General features: G+C 43.1%; 2 protein-coding genes across 2 annotated transcripts; both read left to right on the top strand.

Annotated features, from left to right (window-relative positions):
- The first annotated feature begins 1285 nt into the window (after window positions 1-1285).
- Window positions 1286-19814, top strand: LOC129363918 (volume-regulated anion channel subunit LRRC8D-like). Its single transcript, XM_055036264.1, has 7 exons — window positions 1286-1358; window positions 1451-1817; window positions 9116-9679; window positions 10323-10573; window positions 11420-11779; window positions 12035-13152; window positions 19712-19814. The coding sequence occupies exons 2-6, from the start codon at window positions 1470-1472 to the stop codon at window positions 13149-13151; spliced, it is 2640 nt and encodes an 879-aa protein (XP_054892239.1). The 5' UTR covers window positions 1286-1358; window positions 1451-1469; the 3' UTR covers window position 13152; window positions 19712-19814.
- LOC129363509 (volume-regulated anion channel subunit LRRC8D-like) lies at window positions 19761-20955 on the top strand. The gene is made up of 2 exons (XM_055035629.1): window positions 19761-20071; window positions 20379-20955. The coding sequence occupies exons 1-2, from the start codon at window positions 19761-19763 to the stop codon at window positions 20953-20955; spliced, it is 888 nt and encodes a 295-aa protein (XP_054891604.1).
- Window positions 20956-23544: the final 2589 nt, after the last annotated feature.

Here is a 23544-nt window from a genome sequence, read left to right as displayed (position 1 = left end):
TTGCATCTCTGCCAAAGATTCGTAGTGGTCTAAAAACAAGAGGAAATGGCATTTGATGCAGCACAAGATTCAGTAGGAACAGATGTTAATAGTTACATGAACTGAGAAATAGGCCAGTTTTAGATTCATCACTATCTGTGGTGAAGCTGCCATTGCAGGAACTGTTGCGTTGCCAGAATTGAAGCCGGCAACGTCACGCAGCTCTTTGAGTCCGACTCTAAACATTGATTTTGGCGCCCTCTGCTGGAAAATGAGGGGACTTTGTTTACAAAGTCAATAAGAAGGAGATTGTGAATGTGAATGTATGGGGGGAAATAGCTTATAAAATAGCTTCTTTATTGAATTTAAGAAGGTAATATATATATATATATATTATATTATATATATATATATATATATAATATATATATATATATAGATATAATATATATATATATATATATATATATATATATATATATATAATATATTATATATATATATAACGTAGTCATTAAATTCATGTTGGCCACGCCTCCAAACATTGAATCAACATTAACAGCCATCTTGTTCTCCTCGGTGCTTCTCTGTTTGCAGTGGAGGATGATTGTATATGATTTGTCAGTTCTGCAGTGAAGAACTGGTGCCCTCTGTTGCTTATTGTCTTCTGAGCAGAAAGGCACAGGAATCAGGAGCACGATGTCCTGTGGCTGATACAGCGGCCAACTGAGATGCTGCAGTGTGTGAGAGCCACGCCTGTCCCGTTGTATATATATATATATATATATATATATAATATATATATATATATAATATATTATATATATATATATTATATATATATATTATATATATACAGTGATTAAGTTTACAGTGATAACTTAATCATTGTCACTGTATAACGATGATTAAGTAGGGCCCGCACCTTGGTTCAAGCCCAGGGGCCCACACCCTCCTAAGTCCGGCCCTGGTGATAGGAATCATTTAGTTCTGTTGCTAGCAACTAATATATTTCTCAGTTTTTGAACGTTAAATAAACTGAGAAAAAAGCATATATTGCATCATTTTCAGTGTTGGTGAGTGAACGTGTAATAGACTTTTAAACCATATTTCTCACAATGCACTGGCACAGAAGTCCTATTCCTCTCTGTGGTTTGAAAGGAGTTGGAGGCCGTGGTGACGCGTTCAGGTCCCAGAGCTGGACTGGAATTCTCAGCAGCATACTCTCCGTCTCTATGGCAACACTTGAAAAGCCTGCGTGTCGGCCAGTTCAGGAGGAGTTTGTTTGTCACAGCAGAACCGGAGCGCTCCGGCCTCAACTCCCTGCACAGTGGCAGAGGAGGAAAAGCAGAGAAGTTGTGGAGCAAGTTTTCATCCAGGTAGGACAAAACAAAGTTGATGTTCTCAGACTGTGAGAGTTGAACTAAAAATAGCCGAGTCGTGTTTAGTTTAACCCACTGGTATCCCACAGACATCCTTCAGACTGGACCATGTTCTCCCTGTCAGAACTGGCGCCTGTGGATCAGCATCAGAACACATGGAAGCTGCTGAAACCCTGGTGGGAGGTCTTCATGGACTACCTGGTGGTCCTGATGCTGATGACGTCCGTCCTGGCTTGTACTGTGCAGCTGTCCAGGGACAGGGTGGTGTGCATTCCTTCTTTACCACCTTTCAACGCAAGCGACGGCGTTCACCATCCACCCGTTAGCAACGATGCAGTCCTCGCGTCTTCTAAAGCCCGTCTGCGTGTTCCTCACAGCGTCGGCCCAAATCTCCAGGCACCAGCACAGGGACGCCGCACACATCTGGTCTACCAGCAGTACATTTATGTTAGCCAGGTATTGTTATTTACCTGTGGGCTATATATGATTGTAAGGATAAAATACTGAAGTAAAGGGTTGTTTTGGGATGCTATGTTCACTGAGTTACCAACATAAAATGTATTGGATTCCACCTTTCCTGGAAAACCCAAATGATAGTGGTCTAAATCATATTGAATAGCAATTACAAGAACGGAATCTCAAAACCTTCAGGTATGTTTGTGTTAGGGTAAACACCTGTTAAACATACATTAACAAAGACAGAAAAGACAAAAGAGTTAGATTCTTTTTCACTCGCGAGGAGAACAGACAGAGATGTGCTTCAGTTACAATCTCCTACCGCTCTGAAGCATATTTGTCTGCTCCTCTATTTTATTGTTTCTAGGATCCCTAATCACAAGGACGCTGTAGCTCTAAAGGGAGGGGGAACAACTCATCAAACAACTACAGCGTCAAATGTTATTCACTAACTAACACACAATCATTCTGCACTAGATAATCTCCTTCCAGGCACAAAGATTAATAAAATATGTAGTGATCAATGATGGTTTTATTGGAGGCCAGCAACTCAACCGAAGCAGAGCTCTTCACCAAGAGGTAAACCTGCAGAAAGATTTTGTTTCTGCTCTCTGTCAGTGAGGCCTTCTGAGAAAGGAATCAGAGTAAATTAACAATACAAGAAACATTCTTAATTCTATAATGAGATTAACTTAAAGGAAAGCATAAAATAAAGATACATTATAAAGATCAATGAAATAACAAATAATTGATTAATAATATCACAATTTCTCCAACATTTCCCCCCTGTTTATCAAATATTTGTTCTAATTCTCATATCATTCCTAAACAGCCACTACAAACAATTTTCAACTAGGAGTTCATTTTTTAAGAAAGCAAACATGTTTACACTCAAGGTTTATACTCAGTCCAAAACTTAGAATCAGGATACACATCAAAAGAGTCCTCATCAGAGCTTTCTCTGTCAGACTCAGGATCTTTTACTAGTAAAGGATACATCGGCGTCATCTGGTTCCCCATGGGCTAAATTGCTGTAGTGATGAGACGATTAAACAAAGAACGCAGGCAAGAAAAACAACAGCATCCACACAAGGTTAGAATGGCAGCAAAGACTGCCATCGACACTAAAGCAGAGGACACAAGGGTTCGGTTCTTTCCAAAAACATTCAACCAGTCGTCCCACCTGGAAGTATTCACTCCAGAGAACTCCTTCAGCTTACCATTAAGGGTACGGAGCCCCTCAATGGCCTTCGTCAGGCTGCCATCAGCCGCTGTGTTGTTGGGTAGAAAAGTGCAGCATCTTTCACCAAAGATTGCACACACTCCCCCTCGTTCAGCCAGCACCATGTCAAGTGCAATGTGGTTCTGGAAAGCCATCAGTGATGTAGCGGCCAGCTGCTCATGCACCGCCTCGAAGCCTGCTTGTGTCCAGTTGCCCAGTTTTTGTACATTGAAATGGGATGTAGTTGATTCTGTCAACGTTTTTGTTTAATGTGCACCACCAACAAATTGTGGACTCAAATCCTGCTGCAATTTGGTCGGCCAATTTATACTCATCTGGTACACCACGGGGAACACTAATGGCATCGATGTATGTAGGATCATTGTTCCTCCAGGTCAGGTCTCGTTTCTGCAACTGACGTCACTGCTGAGGCACAACATCAGTTAAAGCATGAATTAGATGATCAGCAGTCATTGGATAAACAGAAACAGGCAATAATAAAGAAATTAATGCAGACATCCCTGTTACCTTCCTAGGTAATCTATTAAAAGTTTTGTCACCACTGCACCACCACCAGACATCTGCACGAAAGACAGGGTTAAATTCATTGTTCACAGAGAGAACAGTCCGGTGTTAAAACATCATTTGTCATACATCAAGTTTAATCTCTGTAGTTTGCCGACGTCATACTTGCCCAGGAGACTAAAACAATGATAACAGAACTAGGTGGAAAACACACCTGAATACTCATCCTCATTCTGTAAACAGTGTTACAAGAAATACATTTTTATTCGTGACGTGAATTGTTCCCAGATGAAAACACAAAATAAAAACAAAAAGATATATTCACTTGTTATTTTCATTAATGTGCAAGTCCGTTCTGCTCCTAAAGACACTACAGGGTTGTGGACAATCTTCACCAGTTTTGAGACGGAAAAACTATTTGGTTTAACCCCCTTTGTAACCTGGACTTTCCCCTGTAGGTTGGTGAGCGTCTTGAGCTTGCTTCCCAATTACTTTTGAAATTAAATTCCTTTTTGCAGTGTGTTAAATGTATCCAAGTTGGCTTTTCCGCTGCATCTGGGTTTTTAGTGAAATGTTCAAACCATTTAGAAAAGCATCAATTATTTCTAAACAATACTTTTGTCCTTCACTTTTATTCAATTCTATGAAGTCCATGTGCATTACTTGAAATGGATATTGCAGAGTAGGAAACTTTCCTCTAAGTGATCTTAGATTGCCCTAAGAGTTATGTTTTGCACATATCAAACAGGTCCTACAGAATTTTTTTTTAAATAGAAATAAATCCATAAGTAGTGTAATGTTGATGTATCCTACCATCCCCCTGTTGAGACATGCGAAACGCCATGGCTCAATATTGCAGCCCATTTATACACATCTTTTTCTTGGTAAAATAGGTTCAGTTTCATATAATTTTCCAATTTTGCTCCATTTTTTTTTATCCATAAATCCTTTTCATTTTGAGGACTTAATTGTTGCATGTCTCTTAAAGTTTCTTTCATAAATTTAATTTTTTACATCCACATGTAATACATTTATCTCTCCCTCAGCTGCTTTTTTTTATTTTTTTATTTTGTCTTCGAAAGCATTCCCTAGGGACACCTTATCTGTCCCTGCAGTGTGCGCCGCACATTTACAGATTGCTAGTTGTTTTGGTAGGTGCACGACTTGTAATAATTCTTTTAATAATTCTGCATGTTACTTTTGATGTTAATGGGTGAAAAAGAACTATAGGAGCTCTAACTTCTACTGCCATAGAAGCAGCAACTACAGCTCTCACACAATGTGGTAAGGCACACGCTACACTATCAAGTTTTGAAGAAAAATATGCTATTGGTCTCATTTTATCACCATGCTGTTAGACTAGCACCGAGGTCATGACATGACCTTTACAATCCACCATCTGAACAAAGGTTTTTTTTATTGATAATCTGGTAACGCTAAACGCAGCGCTTGACACGAGGGCCTGTTTAGTTTCCAAAGTGCTTCTTCTGCTTCATCTGCCCACAACAAAGAAGAAGACATTTTAAAATCTTTTTTATACGTTAATTTATTCAGAGCTGCCACAATTTCTGCATAATTAGGCACCCAGTTTCGACAATAGTTAGTCAACCCCAAAAAGGACATCATCTGTTTTTTTTTGTTTGTGGTTTTGTATGGTTTGGGAGCTTGGAGAATTGTTGTTTTTCTATCCTCCACTAAGGTTCATCCTCCTTCACTCAAATTATGACCCAAATATTTTACTTGTCGTTTACACAGTTAAAGTTTATTTTGTTAACCTTATGACCTTCTTTAGCTAAATGTTACAGAAGCGCTAAAGTGTTTTGCTTACAGGTTTCCCTGTCTGGAGAGGCCAATAAAACATCAACTAAACTAAAACTTGGCTCCCTCCTGGGGGTTGAAAAGTTTACATACTTGCACTCATTACTTGAAAGAAAATTGTAGGGCTTTCACAGTAGCCTTGAAGTAGTCTGGTGTATGTGTATCTTTTCCCTTCAAAAGTAAAAGCAAACCAAAATTGGCTCTCTTTCTCAATTGGTATTGAGAAAAAGGCATTTACTGATGTCTACAACCGTGAATACTTTTGCATCTGATCTAAGAGAATTCAACAATGTGTGGATCAGGCACATGTTTTGTGTCTGTGTACAGATAGGTCACAGTTATCTTGGCTGGGGTGACCTTGTTGAGTCTCGCTTCATAGTTCCTATCAGGCCCAGGAACTGTTTTGAACCAAAGTGTGACATGCAAATCATCAGGAGACTTTTGATCCTGTAGGGCAGAAATGGCTTTATGCCCCTCTGCCAGAAGTGTTTGTGCAGTGTTGTGTGGGGGTTTGTTGGGCACATCCAATGAATAAAAGTAATACAGTTCCCTGTGTCCCTGGACAACAAAGAAGTCCCCTTCTTTTATTCCTGTAGCTGATCTTGACATTTTCACCACAAATATTTTACCCAAGAATGTTTTCTCTACATGTTGTTCTACATGCACCCGTGTCACAGAGGAAATTTACAGGTTTGCCATTTATTAGGAGAGTTATTTCAGGTCTTATGCTGTCCATAGAAAGTAAATCCTGAAGATTTAACTGGACCTCTTCACTCCCCAATTTCTCTGATCTTAATCATGCTGACTGTCCTGTGTTTTTTTTGTTTTCTTTTCTTGGGCAATTTCTGGCTAAATGTCCTTCCTGCCCGCAACACCAGCATCCTGAGTAACTGTGCCTGTAGTTTCCTCTCCCACGTCTCCCTTTTAAACCTCTAAGGTTCTGACCTCTGACCCTAAAGCTTTCTCTTCCTCTCCTCTCCTCATAAAACACTTGTTCCTCATCCTGGAAAAAGGCTCCTGGAACCTTTTCCTTTTCTTTTGTAATTTCTTTCTCCCCACTTTCTCGTTTTTGCGCTACTTCTAACCAAAATTGTACATCATCATACCCTTCCTTGTACAATTTTTATTTGAATTTGTTTTTTTGTTTTATTTTATCCTGATCTTTAATAACTTTCCAGTCGTTTGATTTTAGACTGTCTGTTGGCTTAGTTTTACTTATTCATTTCCCCATTTTTTTTTTGTAAAAATTTGGACCAGTTTTGCCGACTCCTAGGGAGTCCTAGAAACTGGAGATCTGATTCAGTAGGCCAGCAATTGAAAAGACCTGTTGTGGTAACTCTCACTTCAACTCTTTCGAGTGGAGAGTTCTTGCCTGTGCATCCACAAGAGGTTTGCTGCTTACAATCCTACTGTTTTACATGAGATAAAATACCAAGTGGTATTTATACCTCCAATCACACTCACATACACACTTTTTTTTTTTTATCACGGAATTTAAGCGCCTGTTATCGCCGGACTCCACCGTCCGTTTAAACACGGGTATTCGTCGGGCCCCGTTGCCCACAACAGGTGGGGTTCGTAAGATCTCAAACCACGTGAGGTTGCAAAACCCCGAACCAGGTGAGGTTTGCAAGTCCTCGTCCCAGTAGGGTTTTACAAGACCTCCAGCGAGGTAAGGTTTACCAACCCTTATTTTCTAGTTTATTTTATTTTTTTTTTATCTCTTAAATACTGATACGGAACTTAAGCGCCTGTTTTCGCCGGACTCCGCAATCCGTTTAGCCTGCAGGTACTAGTTGAGCTACTGTTACTGCTCACAATAGTACAATTAGTAATTGGGCTGCTGTTACTGCCCAAAACAGTGCAGGTATTTTGTTGGGCTACTGTTACTACCCACAATAGTACAATTGTTATTTGAGTTGCTGTTATTACCCAGAACAGTGCTGGTATTAGTTATTTGAGCTGCTATTACCCAGAACATTTCTAGTATTAGTTGGGCTGCTATCATTGCCCACAATAGTACAATTGTTGGTTCCCCAGAACAGGACAAGGCCTCCAGCCTTGAAGCACCAGGCTCCGTTAGCCTATCCACGGATTTTGTGCATTACTTTTACCTGTTAGAGTCTAGAATTGACAGGGTTTTCACTTGTGCGCGCAACAACCTTCAGTCAAAGAAGAAGTCACTCTTCTCTCACACAGAAGAATGACTTACTCTCTAAAACGTCATTCGCCACTTTTTAAAGAAGAATCACTCACCCTCTCTTGTCTTTCCCTGGAGTGTCGTCAACCTTCAGATCCCAGCAGGCAGGCCGAGTCCAGTCCTTTAACAGGTTCTCTTGCCGTGCGCACGGTCTTACTGGGGTCCGCCACACCTGCCGGAATCTTTCCAGTATATGACCTCCGGCTCGAAGGACCAAAAATGTTAGGGTAAACACCTGTTAAACATACATTAACAAAGACAGAAAAGACAAAAGAGTTAGATTCTTTTTCACTCGCGAGGAGAACAGACAGAGATGTGCTTCAGTTACAATCTCCTACCGCTCTGAAGCACATTTTGTCTGCTCCTCTATTTTATTGTTTCTAGGATCCCTAATCACAAGGACGCTGTAGCTCTAAAGGGAGGGGGAACAACTCATCAAACAACTACAGCGTCAAATGTTATTCACTAACTAACACACAATCATTCTGCACTAGATAATCTCCTTCCAGGCACAAAGATTAATAAAATATGTAGTGATCAATGATGGTTTTATTGGAGGCCAGCAACTCAACCGAAGCAGAGCTCTTCACCAAGAGGTAAACCTGCAGAAAGATTTTGTTTCTGCTCTCTGTCAGTGAGGCCTTCTGAGAAAGGAATCAGAGTAAATTAACAATACAAGAAACATTCTTAATTCTATAATGAGATTAACTTAAAGGAAAGCATAAAATAAAGATACATTATAAAGATCAATGAGAATAACAAATAATTGATTAATAATATCACAATTTCTCCAACAGTTTGCATAAGTATCAGGACTATCTTAATGTAGTTCCTTAATCATCCTGAAATTCATACTTCATGCCTGTAACCAGCAGTTAGCAACTTGAGCTACTGAAGCAGCAAAACATGATTATGGAAAAGACTTTGATTATCCACTGCTTTCTCCATCCTCATTTATAGGTCCTTAAACCTTTGTCTAGGAAAAACCATCCCCTTCATCTACACTTTGCGTTGTCCAGAGGGCCTGACCTCTTGGCTATTGACAAACTGATTGCTTCCTGGAGGTGTGAGCTTTGTTGAAGTTGCTAACTTTTAGCTAAAGTGCCATTTACACTTTATGAAGCTTACTGGAAGTTGGCTGCGCTCCAAACAATCATCCTCCACTGCAAACAGAGAAGCACCGAGGAGAACAAGATGGCTGTTAATGTTGATTCAATGTTTGGAGGCGTGGCCAACATGAATTTAACGACTACGTTAACTTCATTCAATACCATACAAGCAGATCACAATACAACATGACATCATTCGTAACTTCTCCTGCTGTTTGCTGATGAGCCCAAATTCTACCTTAGAAATCCACTTTAATGAGAGAAAGTCCAGATGGCGTATGGAAGGGAGATGAGAATTGCACAGAAAGGCAATGTCCAGAAATAATTATAACCTGGAAAGTATTATTTTCTAAAACTGTGGTTCATATGGCAAAGCTGTAGCCATTAATGTACCTCACCTGATGGAAATGTTTTGTCCGTCTAGGTGTGCTACCACCAAGCTCTACCCTTCTGTTCACGCTTCTTTCCCTACATGGCCCTGCTGCAGTCTCTGCTACTGGTCGCTAGCGGCTCCTTCTGGCTGCACTTCCCTCACACCTCTTCCCGCATAGAACAATTCCTGTCCATTTTGGCAAAATGCTGCGAGTCCCCCTGGACGTCCCAGGCCCTGTCCCAAGCTGCACGCCAGGAAAACATCCGAGATCTGGAGAGACGGCCCCGCCACGCCGCCGCGTCCGCAGCCTGTTTTCCGATTGCGCTGGCCCGTACGGGCCACTCGAGCATAGACTCTGGTACAGACAGCCCGCTTCTGAAGAAGACGGCCTACCCGCCCTCTCCTTCCCCTTCCACGGTCTCCTCCAACTCCACCATGTCATCTGTGTCGCTTGGCTCTGAGGCGCACTTGTGTTCTTCCGTGCCTTCAGTGACCAGTGAACGCCCCGGGCAGGTCTTGAGTCTGGATAAAAGTGATGGAGAACAGGCCAGGGCCCTGTTTGAAAGAGTCAGGAAGTTCCGGTCTCACTGCGAAAGCTCCACTGTCATTTATAAGGTACAGGAAACTGCATATCTGTAGTCTGTTGTTTGGAAAACTTTGTAAGTTCTGGGAACCTTCCAGTCAGGTATGTTGCTCTAAAACTGCAGTATGTAACTTCTACAAAATTACGTGTTTTTTTTTTTTTTTTGTTAAAAATCTCACCATGTCGTGACAGTATTGTCTTGAGACAGAAAAATCGAACTCCTCTGTTTTCTCCCAGTGCTAACTAGAAACAACCAATCAGAGCCAGGAGGCGAGTCTTAGCGCTATCGCTGCCATAAATGCTAAAGCTTGTTGGAATGGCCACCCATGACGGGGGATAAAAGGTTTCTCCATAATGATAAGTTGGTTTTCTGCCGTTAGCACATTTAGCAGCGTGTTCACACGACAGATGGACAGCAGTAAGCCCCTCCTCCTGGCTCTGATTGGTTACTTCTTGTAGGGAGCCATGCATTTCTTGAGATGGAGATTGTAGCTCGGGGCGGAGTTTTTCACAAACTATCTGTCTCATTATATAATTACATGGAGAAATTTTAACAAATATTCAAAAAACATACATATACATTTAAATAAAAGTCACATACGGCACCTTTAACCAACATACCAATAAGGATGTATGTTATCAATTTTACATTTACAAGTCTTGCTGTCTTTCCAGGTTTACTTGACTCAGACAATATTTAAGCTGCTGATGGTAACGCTGATCATGAGCTACACCGTCCCCTTCCTCGGCTCCCTCTCCTTCAGCCACGTCTGTCAGCCTGCAGAGCGAACGCTACTGGGCTACACAACCTTCGAATGTGTCCACTCGCTCTCATCCCTCCTACGCAAGCTTCTTGTGACCTACCTAACCCTTCTAGGGATTTATGCGCTTCTTGATTTTTACGCCCTCAGCTGGAGTTTTCGCAGGTTAGGACTTCCGTCGAGCGGACGGCCATTTTATAGACGCCCTCGTTTAGCTTCAGCCCTGACAATGAAAGGAAGGTTCCTGGTACCTCATAGTCCCGGTTTGGCCTTTTATCCCCAGCTCAATGATGTTTCAAAAATGGTTTGACTTGATGTTCAGTCATTTATATGACATTTATGGAACCAACAGAGTGTCTTCAGACAGAGGCTTCTTCAGAGTTGCTGTGACACTGACTGCTACAGGAGACTCTTCCTGCCCGCAGCCATCTGCATATACAACTCAGAAGAAATTTTGATAAAAAATAGCATTTAATTTCCTTTTGAATTTAATAAAATATTCCTGAATTGAATTGAAGTTAAACTCAGTTCAAAAATATGTTCTCATAGGAAAATTATAGTGCAAAGTAACTCAGATTATTGTTAATAGACGGGGCAAAAATAATCTCATGAACATGTTTTTTTTTTTTTCAAATTTTTCTTCTATTTTTCTTGAAAGCAAAGTACAGAAAACCTTTTGCACATTACAAAAAGAATATAAAACATGTAGTTGCATACATCTACATATGTTTACATAAAATTACACAATAAATAAAACCAAAAGAAGCAACAAAAAAAAAAGAGCAGAAAAAAAACAAAATAAAAAATATGTAGCTGTGTCAAAGAAGTCTCTGACTTTTACACTTTTGGTGCATTTCTGTGTTTTAAAGAGAATGCTCAGAATATCAATGAAGCATTTCTCTGTGTTACTTAGTTGTTGTTTTTTTTTTTTTAGATGTGTTGTACCTTATGATCTATTTTACATCTCTCTTTCCATTGGAATTATTTTCTTGTTTCATTACCTCTCCTTAGCTGTCTTCGAAGGTATTCCTTCCACTCCCTGAAGGACATTCCCGATCTGATGAATGACCTGGCCTTCCTCATCCACATGCTGGAGCAGTACGACCCGCTGCTGGTGCAGCGCCTCTCCGTGTTCCTGTCGCCGGTCAGCGAGAGCAGACTGCTGGAGCAGAGCCTGGAGAGGCACTGGGGAGAAGAGAAGCTCCAGGCTCTGAGCAGCGTGGACGCGGAGGGCTGCAGCACCCTGCAGCTCGTCGCCCTGCCTCGACTCCCTCCGGCTCTGTTCACCCTCAGCCAGCTGCACGCCCTCAAACTGGAGCTCATCGCTGACGCCAGGTTCACTTCGCAGGTGGCAAACATGACTTCACTCAGGTGAGATGTACAGGACATCAGACACACGTCCTTTACCCTGGGGAAGAGAATCGGGTCCATTGAAAAAAGTCCAAACTTTATTTGGATGATTTTTCTCAGAATTCTGAGACTAAAAATCAGAATTTTGAGAAAAACTGCAGAATTCTGACAAGAAAAAATAGAAATTCTGATTAAAGTGAGTTTTTTTTCCAGTGGCCCTGATCAACTTCCATATGTCCCATAATCCCTTGCTTTGATTCCCACACACACACACAGGGAGCTCCACCTTTACCACTGCTCCGCGGCTGTGGATCCTGGTGCGCTCGCAGTCCTCCAGGAACGCCTCGAGGTTCTCTACATCACCTTCGCTCAGGCGTCACAGATCCCCAGTTGGGTCCTCTCCCTCCGCAACCTGCATGAGCTCCACCTTTCGGGTCGCTTGGGCAGCGAGGGCGGCGTGAGTCACGGCTGGGCCCTGGGGAGCCTGCGGCAGCTCCGTCACCTCCGCGTTCTGGTGATCCATGGGATGCTGCACAGGGTTCCGTCAGAGCTGTGCGAGGTGGCAGGAAGCTTGGTGAAGCTGGAGATACACAACGAAGGCACAAGGCTGCTTGTGCTGACGGGACTCAAGCGAATGGCGGACCTGACAGAACTCCGGCTGCAGGACTGCCAACTGGACCGCCTGCCCTCAGCCCTGCTCGCACTGACTCGCCTCCGGACGCTCGACTTGCAGCACAACAACTTGAGAACCCTAGAGGAACTGCTCAGTCTGGTCCACCTGCAGCGTCTTTCATGCCTCAAACTCGCCTACAATCGTGTGTTGGCGCTGCCGCCCACCGTCGGCGTCCTTCGAGGCTTGGAGCTTTTGGATCTGTCCAACAACCAGTTGAAGAGTCTGCCCTCGGCGCTCTTCACACTCCACCGGCTTCGTCGGCTGCTGCTCGCTGGCAACCTGTTGCCTGAGCTGCCCTCTGAGGTCAAGGCGTTGAGGCTGCTGGCAGAACTAGACCTGAGTGGAAACAGGTTAGAGAGCCTAACCTCTGACCTCTTCAGCTGCTCGGAGCTCCGCGTCCTAAACGTGTCTCGCAACTCGATCGGCTCACTGCCTGGGGGAATCTCAGCGTTGAGCCAACTGTCCAGGTTGGATTTGCGCAGCAACAGTCTGGAAGAGCTGCCTGCTGAGCTGGGCTGCTGTTTGGGGCTCTGTGGAGGTGGGCTGCTGGTAGAGAGGTGGCTCTTCCTCTCCTTGCCTCCACACGTCAGGGACTTCCTGAGCCGTCCTTACGCCACCAACGAGGGACACTTTGAGGATCAGTCCAGGCCGGAGTCGGACACTTTCCCGTACTCTCCCACTCAGTGGAGCTTCTCTTCAGCTCTCGAGTCACAGATATAAGGTTTAAAGATGACTGTGTCCCGACACCTAAATTTACCATTTTAACTAAACCTAGTATACTTCTGCACTATGTAACTTTTATGAAAAATATTAAATAATTTTCTTTTTTTTTTTTTTTTTTGCCCAAAAACAACCAATCAGAACCAGGAGGAGGGTCTTGGTGCTGTCAATCAGCTTTATGTACCCGCTGCTAAATGTGCTAATGGCAAAGAAACAACTTATTGTTCCAGGAAAACCGTTCATCCGTCGTCATCAGTAACCATGGTAATCAGCAGAGAGAAAATGGGGCGTTAGAAGGGGGAGGCGTGAGCAGCACCACAAGGAAGCTGATTGACAGCTATAAAGAAAACCAATCCTGGCTCTGATTGTTTTTTTGTCTAGTTAGCACTGGGAGGAGGCAGAGGAGCTACTGTACCTTTACAGTAGGTCAAATCAACCTACTTTGCTTAATTTGACATTTTTGACAAGAGTAAAAGAAGACTTAGAGCGATGCATTAAAATTGTTTTTAAGAAACATGCATATTACATATTTAAAACTGGCCAGTTGTAAAGCTAACCCCAAGATGAACTTGTCTGTTTAATGCTATATGGATTAATAGCAGCACCAAGGAGATAAAACTGGAGCTATGTGCGTAAGAAACTTCTGAAAAAAAAGATCACAATGTGTATTTTTGTCTTTTCAACTCAGTTCACATTTGCTTAAATATCTTTATTGTCAACAGTGCACAAAAAATATTTACACCTACTGGTCACTTTTACTAGGAAACATCTCAGTTTGGTACATCTAAGGATGACCAAAACAAACATAATAAGAAATAAAAGTATAAGTACATATTTAGTTTTTCTTGTCCTTACACATGAGTTCCTGTCAAGAAATGTTTACATTTTCTTTTTTATTTCGCCTAAACATGTCAAGAAAAGTAGATATTTTGTTTGGTCTTTTCCTTATATAAGCCCTCCATCTTTTGCCTTCTATGTCCAGCTCCTCCACTATTGGCCAATAGAGCTTCGGAACCAACATCACGGCGTAAGACATTTACGTCTTGTGCAGTGAAGAAGTTTCCTGATGTTGACCTTCGTCCCTTAACTTCAACTAATTCACTGAAATGTTACCCAGACATTTCAGTGAATGCTTGGGTAACATTTCATAACCAATGAAACAAACTGGAAGAGCTGGAAGCTGAACCAGTTGGTGGATCATGTCAGTCAAGTCCAAGTAGCCAACACCGATTGTTTTAAACCTCCTTTAAAGCTTCACAGCTTTAAAGGAGGCCGTGATGGTGAGATCCACTTTGAGGATTTTTTTTTCTTCGACCTGCTGCTTCTTGTTCAGTTGCTGTGAACCTGAGTGACAAACAGAAAGTGAGCAGAGAGAGACGGCGCCAGTCAGGACGAGCAACCTGGGGACACGAGAGAGACAGAAGAGTTTGCTGAAATATTTTTTAAATAATTGAGAAATATAGAAATAAAAAAAACAGACTATTATAAAATGCTAAAGCTACACAGTGGTCAACATCATTCTGCAGCTACTGATGTCACTGACATCATTCAATGTGAAATTATCATGGACCCATGTTTCCTCTGTGACATCACAGGTGACAGCAGCACCTGTGAGTCAGTCAAGTAAACATTGACCTGTTTACATTGACAATGTAAGCAAGTCAATGTTTACTTACATTGACATTCAGTACGTTAAATATTGATAATAAATATGCAATAAATATGAAATGATGTAAAATGTTTACTTTAGGTACAAGGCTAATGTTAGCAGGATGGCTAATATTAGCTTATTGAGTCACTAGCATGTTGATACTATTTGCATCACTTAAGCTAAACTTAGCATTTTGGATCATTTTAATGTATTCACTATTGTTAGCATGCTGAATTGTGTTAGTTCACTAATCTAATTTTGTTTGTCAACATGCTAGCGGTAACCCTTATCCTACTGGTAGTTCCAATAGACTAGTGACTCAATATGCTAATGATAGCCATCATGCTTGCATTAGCTTTATTCTTAATATAAGCATTTTACATAATTTCATATTTATTAGCAATATTTATCATACTGAATGGATTAAGTCAATGCTAATTAATGTGGACACACTGCACCCCAGCTCTTTGGCCCCTCCTACAGGTGGTGAGCCCATTGGAAGGGGGACTCATGTTCCCTTCCAATGGGCTCACCTCCAGGCCTGGCTCCAGAGTGGGGCCCCGGTGGCCCGCGTCCGGGCGACGGAACACTAAGAACATTGTCAGAATTCATAATAAGGGGTTTTAAGGCTGCGCTTAGTCTGGTTCCTCACCTAGAATCTCTCTACCAGGGGCATAAAGCCCCAGATAGCACGGCTCCTGGGATCATTGGGACACTCAAACCCCTCCACCACGTTAAGGTGGCAGCCCATGGAGAGGACCTAACTAACCTATCTAACTAACTAACAAATAAAAAAAACTAAGAACTAAATAAGCAAGTTTAAATGATGTACAATGGATATAAAAACCCCTGTTCAAATGCCAGGTTTTTGTGATGTAAACACATGACAAGACAAACATTTTCACAACTTTGTCCTCCTTTAGCGTGACCTTTAACCTGTACAATGCTATTGAAAAACAAACAGAAACCTTTAAAGCATAAAAATATTCAGTGAAAATCTTACAATAACCTGGTTGGCTAAATATGCAGCACCTTTGGCTTTCACAACAGCACTCAGTCTTTTTGGATAGGACTCTATCAGCGTGGCACATCTTGATGTGGGAATATTTGCCCACTCTTCTTTGCAAAACCGCACCAAATCCGACAGATTGCGAGGGCATCTCTTGTGCATAGCCCTCTTCTGATCACCTCATAAATGTTTGGTGGGATTGAAGTCTGGACTCTGGCTGGGCCATTCCAAAGCTTTTATCTCACTCCATTTTTTGATTTAGATGTGAGCTTTGGGTCATTGTCAAGCCGAAAGATGAAGTTCCTCCTCGTCCCCAGCTTTCTAACAGAAGCCCGATGGTTTTGTGCCAACACTGACTGATAATTGGATCTGTTGATGATTCCGTCCACCCTGGCCAAGGCCCCAGTTCCAGCTGAAGCAAAACAGCCCCAAAGCATGATGATACCTCCACTATGCTTCACTGTAAGTATGGTGCTCTTTTGTAGGTATGAGCACTGTTGTTTTTGCACCAAAGTCAACTTTTGGAAATTTGTGCAAAAAGTTCAACTTTGGTTGACCGCAACACATTTTCCCACATATGTTTGGGAGATTTCAGATGTGTCTTTGCAAAATGAAGCTGGGCTTTGGTGTTTTTCTTTGAAAGATAAGGCTTCTGTCTTGCCGCCCTTTCCTTCAGCCCACACATATGAAGAAGATGGGAGGTTGTTTTCACGTGTACTGCACAGCCAGTACTTGCCAGAAATTCTTGGAGCTCCTTCAGCGTTGTCGTCAGCCTCTTCTTGTCTTTTTCTTGTCAAGTTTGGACGGATGTCCTGTTCTTGGTGATGTTACTGTTGTACCATGGTTTCTCCACTTGATGGTGACAGTCTTCACAGTGTCCCATGGTATATTTAATGAACTGGAAATCCTTTTGTAGCCTCTGAAATCAGCCACACTCCCAGTTCTAAAAGGTGTGCACACTTATGCAACCACAATACCTCAGTTGTTCATTTTCACTGCAGCTCCTTGGAAAATTTCTGTTTGTTTTTCAATTTCATTGCGAAAATGCTTGTCTTGCTGATATAAAACCTGGCATTTGAACAGGGGTGTAGACTTTTTATAACCATTGTAACTCTAATCAAACAATTAAAAAACGATCTACTAGCAAACAATTAAAAACGACCTAACTACTAAGCAAACAATTAAAAACCGAACTAACAACTAAGCGAACAAGTAAAAAACGACCTAACAACTAAGCGAACAAGTAAAAAACGATCTAACAACTAAGCGAACAAGTAAAAAACGACCTAACAACTAAGCGAACAAGTAAAAAACGAGCTAACAACTAAGCGAACAAGTAAAAAACGAGCTAACAACTAAGCGAACGAGTAAAAAACGACCTAACTAGTAAGCAAACAATTAAAAACGAGCAAATGCTAAGCGAACAAGTAAAAAAATCCCTAACTATCTAACTAACAACTAATTAAAAATTCACCCCACTACTTCAATCGATGCTCCACAGGCGTAACCTCATCAAACCTGGAGACTCAAAATCCTCTCCCAGCGAGGTCTTCGCGTTAACGAAGGCCTCCCTGGGTAAACCAAATTTTGACTCCAGTTCGACTCGATAGGCCTGAGAGTCTTTGGCTGATGGGATCTCTGGATAGGTGTCCAGATCTATGATGTCCGACACATCATCTGGAGGAAAGTCGGGCTCCAGAGGTGAGATGTCACACCTGGCGTCCACTTCCAAAGAAGAAATCAAGGCAGCCGTGGCCTTGGTCATGGTCTGAGAGGGTCCAGGGTTTTCTGGGAGGTTCACTGGAGCAACTCGTGATGAATGTCTCCGAGCGAACCTCCTGAAAAAACCCTGGAGCCTCTCATTCAGGCCTTTGAGCAAAGATCTCGGCTCGACCGGGCGGACGACTTTCTTGGATTTCTTGCCAGATTCATGCAATCGGACAAAAAGGTCTTTAACCATGCCTTTGACTTCATCGACCATATCGCTGATCAAGTCATCAACGTGATTGCTGCGTTTGTTCTCAGAGTCAGAGTCTAAGGTGGAATTGACTCTCTCGACCACATACCGGACAATGAGACGGTTTAAATTGTCCGTGCGTTCGGTGTGGAAATCTCCACCAACCTTGATGACCTTTGCAAAAGCTTCCGGCAACTTGTTGCCAACCATCTCTTCGATCTTGGAGTTGTCGATCGGAACACTCTCAAGAGCGTTCGCAACAAACAGCTCCAAGATCTCCTTCAATATCCCGACCAGAACGCAGGTAGTGGTGCGAGCGGGGTCCCCTGTTGCCAGACGCAGGTACTCCATCCAGGTCAAGTTGATGAACAGACGGTGCACCAGCCCCCTGAGGACGTTGACCGTGACGCGCTGGGTCTCAACAATTGGAGAACTCATTCTGCTTGCCAGGTTCGCTGGTTTGAAGAAAGGTTTGCTCTAACGGCGAGATGAACAAGAACTAATCCGGGCTCTGAGACAAACGAGGGCGAACAGAGGGCTCGAGAAGAATGCAGTGCAAATAAACACCCTGACATTTGTGACGTCATAGACATCAAACCCGCCGAATTCTATGTTCTCACGTAATAAGTGACGTTTCCCAGGCTTATGGGAAAAAGCTGTGTCCGAATGCCGGTTAGTGCGTGAATGTGTGAGTGAAAGGAAATGTTTGGATGAATGAATGGATAGGTTTACAAAAAAAAAAAAAAGTGTCCGAATGCCGGTCTGCATCCGGGTCCTCCGAAGACCGCGAATATCAAACGACCGGAAGAGAGGAGCTGTGAACGGCTCGAGCTTCAAGCTAGCAAACACAACCGGACAAGTGGAAGCCTGATACTGCTTTTATTCGCTTTATTTCACTTTAAAAATACTCGCAGGAAGCTGCGCGGTAGGATGAAAAGCAAACGTGTCATTTTGTTGTGTAACATTAAACGAGGAACGAGGCGGCAGCAAAGGACGGCAGCTGTCAAACCTAAGGATTGGCAGCCATTGGCGTGACAGCGAATTGTTTTCATCAGGTAGGAAGACGACCTCACCTTCTGCCCTTCACAATAAGAGTTTACATCCGGGTGCGAAATACATACATTATATACGCCACAATATACTGTTTTATTAAATGTACGAAATACTTTACCACTAAATGTCCTGGACATAAAAGGCAGCTCTCATTAACATAAGGAGGGTTTGTATAAGGAAAGGACAAAACAAAATATCTACTTTTCTTGACTCCTAAACGCACGTTTAGGGGTGTTAGGGAAAAATTACCATAATCTGTTAGTTATGTTATATGAAATGTTTGTGAACTCTCACCAAAAGAACTATTTGAGTTTTTTTGTACGAGGTTGGATGACATTTTGATAAAAATATTATATAATTTCCTTTTGAAATTAATAAAATATTTGTGAATTGAATTGAACTTAAATTCAGTTCAAAAATATATTCTCATAAGAAAATTAGATAAAGTGCAAAGTAACTCAGATTATTGTTAATAGCCGGGGCAGAAATAATCTCATGCAGATGTTTTTTTTTCTTCAAATTTTTCTTCTATTTTTCTTTAAAGCAAAGTACAGAAAACCTTTTGCACATTACAAAAAGAATATAAAACATGTAGTCGCATACATCTACATATGTTTATATAAAATTACACAATAAATAAAATCAAAAGAAGCAAAAAAAAGAGCAGAAGAAAAAACTACATAAAAAATATGTAGCTGTGTCAAAGAAGTCTCTGACTTTTACACTTTTGGTGCATTTCTGTGTTTTAAAGAGAATGCTCAGAATATCAATGAAGCATTTCTCTGTTACTTAGTTGTTGTTTTTTTTTTTTAGATGTGTTGTACCTTATGTTCTATTTTACATCTCTCTTTCCATTGGAATTATTTTCTTGTTTCATTACCTCTCCTTAGCTGTCTTCGAAGGTATTCCTTCCACTCCCTGAAGGACATTCCCGATCTGATGAATGACCTGGCCTTCCTCATCCACATGCTGGAGCAGAACGACCCGCTGCTGGTGCAGCGCCTCTCCGTGTTCCTGTCGCCGGTCAGCGAGAGCAGACTGCTGGAGCAGAGCCTGGAGAGGCACTGGGGAGAAGAGAAGCTCCAGGCTCTGAGCAGCGTGGACGCGGAGGGCTGCAGCACCCTGCAGCTCGTCGCCCTGCCTCGCCTCCCTCCGACTCTGTTCACCCTCAGCCAGCTGCACGCCCTCAAACTGGAGCTCATCGCTGACGCCAGGTTCACTTTGCAGGTGGCAAACATGACTTCACTCAGGTGAGATGTACAGGACATCAGACACACGTCCTTTACCCTGGGGAAGAGAATCGGGTACATTGAAAAAAGTCCAAACTTAATTTGGATGATTTTTCTCAGAATTCTGAGACTAAAATTCAAAATTTTGAGAAAAACTGCAGAATTCTGACAAGAAAACATAGAAATTCTGAGTTAAAGTGAGTTTTTTTTCCAGTGGCCCTGATCAACTTTCATACGTTCCATAATCCCCTTGCTTTGATTTCCACACACACACACACACACACACACACACACACACACACACACACACACACACACACACACACAGGGAGCTCCACCTTTACCACTGCCCGGCGGCTGTGGATCCTGGTGCGCTCGCAGTCCTCCAGGAACGCCTCGAGGTTCTCCACATCACCTTCGCTCAGGCGTCACAGATCCCCAGTTGGGTCCTCTCCCTCCACAACCTGCATGAGCTCCACCTTTCGGGTCGCTTGGGCTGCGAGGGCGGCGTGGGTCATGGCTGGGCCCTGGGGAGCCTGCGGCAGCTCCGTCACCTCCGCGTTCTGGTGATCCATGGGATGCTGCACAGGGTTCCGTCAGAGCTGTGCGAGGTGGCAGGAAGCTTGGTGAAGCTGGAGATACACAACGAAGGCACAAGGCTGCTTGTGCTGACGGGACTCAAGCGAATGGCGGACCTGACAGAACTCCGGCTGCAGGACTGCCAACTGGACCGCCTGCCCTCAGCCCTGCTCGCGCTGACTCGCCTCCGGACGCTCGACTTGCAGCACAACAACTTGAGAACCCTAGAGGAACTGCTCAGTCTGGTCCACCTGCAGCGTCTTTCATGCCTCAAACTCGCCTACAATCGTGTGTTGGTGCTGCCGCCCACCGTCGGCGTCCTTTGAGCCTTGGAGCTTTTGGATCTGTCCAACAACCAGTTGAAGAGTCTGCCCTCGGCGCTCTTCACGCTCCACCGGCTACGTTGGCTGCTGCTCGCTGGCAACCTGTTGCATGAGCTGCCCTCTGAGGTCAAGGCGTTGAGGATCCTGCTATCAAAGAGGAACAGCAAAGAGGGGAAAAGAAGAGATATGGGACAGGGTCAGCAGGTAGACAGAAATATGTAGTTCCCATGCCCGATGTGAAGGAAGATGATGTCAAACACTGTGCCTGGCTACAAAGTCTTGGGATTGTAGATGGAAATGCAAGGAACTCCATCTTCTCACACAACCTCCAGCAACCATCAGTGGCCAGATGCAGAGCAACAATGACCCCAGGAGGCCCAGAAAGAGCGACAGGTACTAGGAGGGACCGGTGGCCTCACTTCCTGCCCCCCATTCGCCAGGCAGAGCCTCATGTACAAGTACCTCTTCTGCTTCCCAAAAACTCCACACACCTATTGACTCATGCTTATGTGATACTGGATTCTCTCCCGGTTATCTGAAGACATTCCAAGTTCAGAGGAGATAAATAGTTCTCTATTCAAGAATTGGTAACAGACTTCATGATGTCCCAACCACCTGACTCCATTAAATGTGGACATGCAGTCTGTATCTGGGATCTCTCTCTTTCAGTCCTCATCTATCTCTCATGACCACAAGTGAAGATTGAAACATAAATAAAATGATGAATTAAGGGCTCTGCTTTTTGGTGCACTCTCGACCAGAGCAACGCCCGTATTTTTGCAAACAAGCTCCAGTCCGTTTATCCATCTCTTTGCCCTTTGTGCCAGGTTCATTTTCAACTTTTGTTTCCTTCATTGTGCTTTTCTCATGTAATTTGCCTGCTTCTCCAGCAGAGGATGCTGTCCACAGAGCAGAGTAGAGGTCCCTACTGTTGGATCTTGATCAAACTGTGGCAGCTGTGGCCTGTACAGAGAACCGCTGTGTGTCCCTGCTGAGGTGGGATCTGTGTGTCAGGACCAGAACACATGGGCCTCAGTCCTTCTCACCACACAAATCCCCCCCCCAGCACATGTTTACTCTCAGACTGTTTGTGACTGGGGCCTTTTTTCTTGCACAACCCCCCTTCCTTTCTGCCAAATAAACATTGCACCGGAAATTGCAGGGATATCTGGGATTTTTGAGGGTTCCCAATGGAAAGGAGGAGAGTGCCCTGGAACAAGGCTGCTCTCTGTGACACCTTGGAGGTGAGGCGAGGGAGAAGTAGCGGGCGTATGGGGGATCCAGATGGGGAGTGAGCCACCCTGGCTTGGTTGGTTATTGGGCACCATCACTAAGATGTATGCCCATTGACAAACTTCTGTAGGTGACCTGGTTTCCCTTGACCCCGTCCTAAAGGCCTACAGTGTCTTGGAAAAGTCTTGCAAAAATGTAGGCACATTATATGATGCTAGAGCAGCAGACTTGAAAGTATTTAACACATTCAATCACACAAATAATGCATGTATAAAATGAAAGGAAATTTTTTTTTCGACAGATAAAGTCTAAAAATGGTGGTGAACCTTGATATTTTGCGGTAAGCAGTAGTGGTTTTTGATACGGGCCATATTCCCATTAACAAGGGAATCACAAAGACCAGATTTTAAAAATACACATCTTATTATCGTTCAGTTTTGTTCTGAATGGGTCTTCTATTGTTTCCATATGTGTGCAGTCAATGAGAAATTGACAATCGGAGCTTTATCTGGAATTAGACTGTATTTCACCCCACACTACTGTGCCTCATTTTCACTGAATGGCATGGCATGAGTTGGTGTGCTCTGTAAGCTAGTTTCTCTTTTTCCGTTGTAAAAGTGACCCATGCAGCCCACCATTCTTGGGCTTCCTTCAGTTGTAGGTCCAATGGTATGGCACAGTTAGGGTCAGGGTGCAGCCACTGACCTCACTCAACACAGTCCCTTGAGTGTGATCACTGCTTGTGACAATCACACGACATAACTTTGAGTCATGTTTGTCGTCCCATTAGGCGTAACGCTGCCCGCCCAGTGACAGTCCAACTGGCAGCGGAAACCCTCTTCTGAATTCTCCGGACCATAAAAGAGCGCACCGAACCGCACTGACTTGTTCCTTACAGCTCAGTGGAAATGAGATGCTAGATATTTGCCTCCATTTCAATTGTTTTGGAGACAGAAGAAGAAAATTGTAAGAAAACAATCACTGTTCTTGACGCAATACTTGAGGCTGGCCTATGATTAGGGTTTCATGTTTTGTCAATTTGCTAAATAGCTCCATCTTCGTCAGATTGGACGGATATCATCTGTCAACATCAGTTTTCAGATGCCGACAGATTCTCAGTTGGATTTAGGTCTGGACTTCATCCGAGTGCCTCGAACATAAATTAACATTGATTTAACCCATTCCGTTGTAGCTCAGGCTGTATGTTCAGTGCTGTCCAACTATTTTAAGAATTTTAAAACCACGTGTAATTTTCTTTCCATTTCACAATCACACACTGGTATATCAGCGTGCCTCGAGCAGCTATAGATGATCAATCTCATTTCTTGGCTCTGCTCTCGTATTGCTGACATGTTTCTT

This window comes from Poeciliopsis prolifica, unplaced genomic scaffold, assembly GCF_027474105.1.
Source record: "Poeciliopsis prolifica strain line A6 unplaced genomic scaffold, Auburn_PproV2 SCAFFOLD010, whole genome shotgun sequence".
Classification (NCBI taxonomy): domain Eukaryota; kingdom Metazoa; phylum Chordata; class Actinopteri; order Cyprinodontiformes; family Poeciliidae; genus Poeciliopsis; species Poeciliopsis prolifica.
The sequence above is the reverse complement of the archived record's forward strand: the minus strand, read 5'-3'. Positions and strand labels throughout refer to the sequence as shown.

What these genes read in the sequence shown, in the direction of transcription:
- LOC129363918 (XM_055036264.1), top strand. Translation starts at nt 1,470, where the DNA reads ATGTTCTCCCTGTCAGAACTGGCGCCTGTGGATCAGCATCAGAACACA. An exon ending in AGTACATTTATGTTAGCCAG is followed by an intron (nt 1,818 to 9,115) that starts GTATTGTTATTT and finishes TTGTCCGTCTAG; the next exon opens with GTGTGCTACCACCAAGCTCT. An exon ending in GCAAACATGACTTCACTCAG is followed by an intron (nt 11,780 to 12,034) that starts GTGAGATGTACA and finishes ACACACACACAG; the next exon opens with GGAGCTCCACCTTTACCACT.
- LOC129363509 (XM_055035629.1), top strand. Translation starts at nt 19,761, where the DNA reads ATGAATGACCTGGCCTTCCTCATCCACATGCTGGAGCAGAACGACCCG. An exon ending in GCAAACATGACTTCACTCAG is followed by an intron (nt 20,072 to 20,378) that starts GTGAGATGTACA and finishes ACACACACACAG; the next exon opens with GGAGCTCCACCTTTACCACT.